The 5647-nt window shown below is 32.5% G+C and overlaps 1 protein-coding gene across 1 annotated transcript; it reads left to right on the forward strand.

Annotated features, from left to right (window-relative positions):
• The first annotated feature begins 270 nt into the window (after positions 1-270).
• On the forward strand, positions 271-5065 carry LOC137396520 (putative ascorbate peroxidase). Its single transcript, XM_068082823.1, has 11 exons — positions 271-373; positions 495-553; positions 690-814; positions 1042-1124; positions 1500-1602; positions 1916-2038; positions 2771-2862; positions 3057-3132; positions 3614-3752; positions 4159-4300; positions 4589-5065. The coding sequence occupies exons 1-11, from the start codon at positions 362-364 to the stop codon at positions 4673-4675; spliced, it is 1041 nt and encodes a 346-aa protein (XP_067938924.1). The 5' UTR covers positions 271-361; the 3' UTR covers positions 4676-5065.
• The last annotated feature ends 582 nt before the right edge of the window (positions 5066-5647 follow it).

Below are 5647 nucleotides of genomic sequence, written 5' to 3' on the forward strand. Positions count from 1 at the left end.
GCATTACGGATAAGATGCAAATTCAACATTAGTTGTTGAAATATTCTGGCGCAAGCGATGAAGTGAATAGCCTTAAGCCACCGCCTCGCGTCCTAGTAGTCGGGTTCGGTTCATTAACCCATGAACTGATCAGCTATACACTTAGCCAGCACATTTAGATTATAGTCTAATTTATGACTGAAAAAGATGACTAATAGCGCAATTACCCTAAAATTTCAAAATCTCTATTTTATATAAAAGGAAGATAACCGGGTTTATCATTCATTTCATCTCAAGATCTGAGTGAATTAACAACCAGCTCCTACAAGCACCGTTTTTTATAGGATTTCTCCGATAATCAGCACAAAATATCTGTCTCAGTATGAAGTCAAAGGTTAATACTCACCTCTATCTTATCTCAGATTATATTAATGATAGAGTTTATGGACTAGTTGTTTTATCGGTTATTTGTTTTATTCTCAACGCACTTTTGAAAGCTATTATTCTTATTTCAGGTGATTATCACTGCTGTCGTGGCATTCACAGCTCTGCTAGACTTTTATGCTGCTGCACTGTAAGTAAAAATTATTATTTTATATATAACTAATAACAAGATAATGTAACTCTCATTTTACCAGTTCTGTGTACTTTTGCTTTCGTTTATGTAGTTTTTAATTAAAAAGTTTAAATTAAAGATTTTTATGTTTTAGGAATTATCCAATTGACTGTAATACCCGAGGAACAACAGGGCAGAGTTACAGATTGCCAGGAGAAACAACAGAACAAGGTCGACAGCGAAGAAAAGAAGAGAGATGCTATTGCAGACCTACTCTAGGTTAGTATTGCTTCAAGAGGTTTTTCACAGCTAACTACAGTCAATTGTTTGGTTTTGTATAGTTTTGCCACCGTTCATGTTAGTGATCATCCTAAATGTAGACTGAAAATTCAAAAATTATATTCTTTTTAAATAGTGCTAAATTTTCTCAATCTATAAAAATTTTTTTTAAATATCTTTGATTACATCTATTAATTTGTGTTATAAAATATCTATTCTTCTTTTAGCTCAATGCCAACCAGGATTTCAAAGGCCAGAAACAAGCATTTCTAGCATAAAAACATCACTGAAGAATTTTATAGAAGAAAGTGTAAGTATTTGTTTTGTAGAGAGGAGTTATTTCTTCTTACCAGTTTTCTTTAGCCTTCCTTTTTAAGTTAACAACAAAGATTTCATTGAGGCAACGATATTTATGCACCTTTCTCCTAACCGCAAAGTGTGTAAATAAATGAGGTATGGCTTTTTATTAGAAACCAAATGAATTTGTCATTTATGTATCTTCTTCAAAAGAATAAATTTGGGCTTCTCGTTAACAATACGTTATCAATATAAATTTATTGCCATATTATTTTTTTTTAGCCATTTTGTATAATGGGAAGTTTTAAAACTAAAAACAACGATTTATAAATTAAAATATAACTGCTCAAATCTATGGTTGTATAATATCATCAACCATTTTTTACAGTTTTCCGCAAGACTACCAGCTGCAGTTCGACTGGTTTTCCACAGCTGTGTTGGGTCAACAGGCTGTGATGGATGTATCAATGCTGACGAGGCCAACAATGCAGGTAAAACACAATGTTTTATTTTTGTACTTTTAAACATAAGCAGTCATCATGAAGAGATAGTTAAATTTATATCATACTTTAAGTATACATGTACATTAAGCATGATAACATGCCTTAATTTAATTTGCTCAAATATTTACCTCAGCAAAACAACAACAGACTTGCGTTGTTATCTCACAAAATGACATGAGACCTTTTTAAGCAGTCTTCCTTTTAACATCAGAGGTTCTTGCAGTAGATTAGAAAACACCAGAAACAGAATATATCTAGAGCGAAATAAAAACGAGTTTTCAGTTCTCTCTTCCTTCTTCAGGTCTTATGCCCATATACTATGATACGATCAATTTGTGGACATCTCTTGGAAAGCCAATCTCCTTTGCTGACTTTGTTGTGCTGCTCGGAACAGTTGCCGTAGAAACTGGTATGGCACAGACAGGTGAGAAACCAATTTCACTTAGATGCTAACAATATCGACTTTGCTTTTTTATTATGTCATAAAACCATTTTACTTTTAAATCTTTCTTAAAATAGTTTTTTAAACATTTTTCAATTTGCTATTTACAAAGTATCAATTAAAACGATTATACCAAAAGTGGAGATGATAACTACTTTTTATGATTAATTCAAATGCTGGTATGACATCAATAATCATCACCATGGTTATTCTGTCACCATGGTTACGTATTTGTCATGAAATGATAACCTACTTTGAAGTTGTCTTCACTCTTTTATACTATTTTCAAATTCAAATTAAGGCCAATTCCGCTTTATTGAAAAAGTCGTAGTAATTTTGTGTGTTAAGAACAATGATCAGCAAAGATGCTCTGCAAAAGCTTTCAATTTTTTAAATTCTACCAAAATTTTTGCTCAGGATTAAGTTGACTCTAGTTTACTGTACGTCTCATATTTACTTCATGGTTACTTACTAATGACCTGATATTATCCTGATATTAACCTAAGCTCATTCTATGTTATTTTGATATTCACCTGATATTAACCTAATGTCCAAATTTTAATATACCATTATTTACTAAATAACTTATTACAATTAATGTGATGTTAATAGTATCCTCACAGTTCTGGTTGAAAATTTTTTATCAACCGCAGCAGCACGTGTTACACATACTTGGCAATGTAACCATGCAATATACATGATAATTTATTACAGGTGGACCCGGTGAAATAAAATTTCCTTTCAGAACTGGTCGGAGAAGCTGTAGTGACCCGGCTACCTACAACCTCGCCCACACCTTTCCTCAGGTTAGCAACAGAGTGATGACATTGAAACTCTTTAGAAATCGTTGTAATAAGTAACTGCTCGATTGAAGCTATTTTGATTCTTCTTCAGCATCTTCAGCTGGTGAAATTCAATTTAAGAGAGGCTAATATTATAATGGCACTTGATTTTATAAATCCATCATTTCACTTTTCATCATACGAGTTCTGAATTGCAGGGTCAAGATCCCAAAGGAATAGAGTTCTTGATGGAAGAATTTGGTCTTACAAAGAAGTTAGCTGTTGCTCTTTTGGGTAAGTGTGTTAGAAATGCTGTAAATAGATTGCAACTAAAAGAATGAAGAATGGTAGTTCAGTGTTTAGGATGCTGATTTATTATCAATAGCTCAGTGGTTGAGTCACACAAGCATCATTGACGGTGTTGGAAAGGGCATCCAACAACAATTGCTCTTGTGCCAAATTTTATAAGCAAGTCACAATAAATTTTATACAATGAGGAAGACTGTTTGTTGTTGTTGTGACCATTAATAAGTAAAGCCAAAAAAAGACCAACTACAAGATATTTTATTAAGTTCATTGATAAGGTTTAAAAATCATTGAAAAATGTATAAACAAGCTGCCTTGCAAATTATTATAGAATTTTTTATGTTGTCTGTTGGCTTGGAATCTAAGTCTTGTTTGTGCAAGTTTGATAGGAAGATAATAATTTAGACTTCACAACCATTAACAACTCAAGAACCTCTGACAGACATTCATTAATTGTATATATTTGTAGGCGCTCACTCTCTCGGACGATGCAGAGCAGAAACGAGTGGATTTGAAGGAACATGGGATAGAACTCCTACAGTCATGGACAATGGTTACTATCTAAGTCTTGTCAACACGGACTGGGACTTGAGGAATGCCTCTAACGGGTTTGTATATAATACTCCTTTGGTTGTCAGAATATTTGATAAAATACAACAAATGAACACTATTGAAAGTGCTGTAATCTAGAAGCCTGTAATAAATTCTGAAATTCTTTCTGATGCCAAGTGAATTGTTTGCAGTGACAGGTCAAGGTCAGATGATTAATGGGCAGATTAGTCTCACACCATTGTTCAAAATTAATCGGTCATCTGTGATACACTTTTCAACCATATTACAACCAGATCGTATTGAGGATTGATGTATTGTAAAGTTTTAAACTTTGGCAAACCTTCAGATAGAGTATCAAATGCCAAACTGTTAGTAACATCAACTGAGCTTAGCAACATGATCAAACTGAATTTATTTATTTTTTTCTTCATCCAAGTCTGAATGTTGATGTAATTTTTTTAGATTCACACAATGGAGCAAGGATACAAGAATGATGTTGCATACGGACATGGCCATCATACGAGACCTTCAAATTACTAGCGGTCAAGTTCCAAGGTGTGGAACTTCTAATGGCTGCCCCATTACCACAGCTCATAGCAGCTCGGTAAGAATCTTGCTTAAGTTTGACTTAAACCTTCTAGTCTAATAATAACTTTCATAAAAACCTTCAGCTCAAGGTTTTAGACTCGCTATTTTTTTACTTTTTCATGGTCTTGCGGAAAAAGAAGTACGTTATTGTATTATACTGTTTTTCTACTGTAAGAATATTATAGCAGAAAATACACCAATATAACATTATACTATAAAATATTATATAAGAATTATACAATATTATACTATAAGAATAACTAACGCTTCTTCTGATAACTAATGCTTCCACCTCTCTCTGTAGGTGGTTAAATATACCGGCAGCCAGCAAGACTGGGCAGAAGATTTCAAGACAGCATTCTTGAAGATGGTTGAGCACTACATGTTGTAAAGCTACAACCAGCAAACTCCACCTCTTTGATGTTGTCGAACTTAAAATATTGCATTTATTTATTTTTTAAATCCTTGTATGTTTTAGAATTTTATTTAGTCAGCTACAAAATTCAATCATTTAAAGCTATTTTTGTTCCGTTGTTATCGATTTCATATTTCAGAAAATTGACATATAAATTTATTTATTGTTTATTGTACTTATTTGCAGAAAAGTGGAACCTATTTTTGTTTTTCAGTGTGCTTATACAGTATGTGTTTTAGATTAGCAACTGGTAGAAAGCTTTAACCAAACTAAATGTTGACAAATGAATAGTTACATTCTTGTTACTTTTATTCACAATAAAAATATAACTTTTTCAGAATAAAATTACTTTTGTTACTTTAAAAATGGATGATAGTCTGAGTTTTTACTTCAATTCTTCATTAACCTGATACTTGAGTGTAATATAGTTACTAATCTTAATATGCCTTGAAGCTCATGCTATGAATTCAAAGGCTAAACAATTTTAAATGGGACAAGAATTAGCCCTTGTAGCTGCAAGGAATGGCCAGTTGAATATTAAATTTATAGCTATTGATGCTCAGATGCGCAAGTATCAGGATTAGTGATTACTGCACCTAGTATTTATAGAAGAGAAATGTAAAAATACACAGGAAAGCAACTTCAAAATAACTTGACTAGCTGGCAAAAGAATCTACTTGAAGTTCGAATTTGAGCGACTGTTAAATTATGTTTCTATAACAAAAAGCTCTCTAAAAAATCCACCCATATATAAAAAGGGTGTTATGAGGTAACAACATTACAACCTGGTAGTTATGATGTATCCGCTAATCTGATGAAACAATGAAATACTTTTATTTTTATTATCATGGCTAAAAAGGGAAAAAAATAGAAAAAAATATTGTAACAAAGATTGATGAATGCACAAGAACGAAAGAATTAGACAGCCTTGAAAATGTGACATAGTGA

The sequence above is a fragment of the Watersipora subatra genome, chromosome 5, assembly GCF_963576615.1.
Source record: "Watersipora subatra chromosome 5, tzWatSuba1.1, whole genome shotgun sequence".
NCBI lineage: Eukaryota > Metazoa > Bryozoa > Gymnolaemata > Cheilostomatida > Watersiporidae > Watersipora > Watersipora subatra.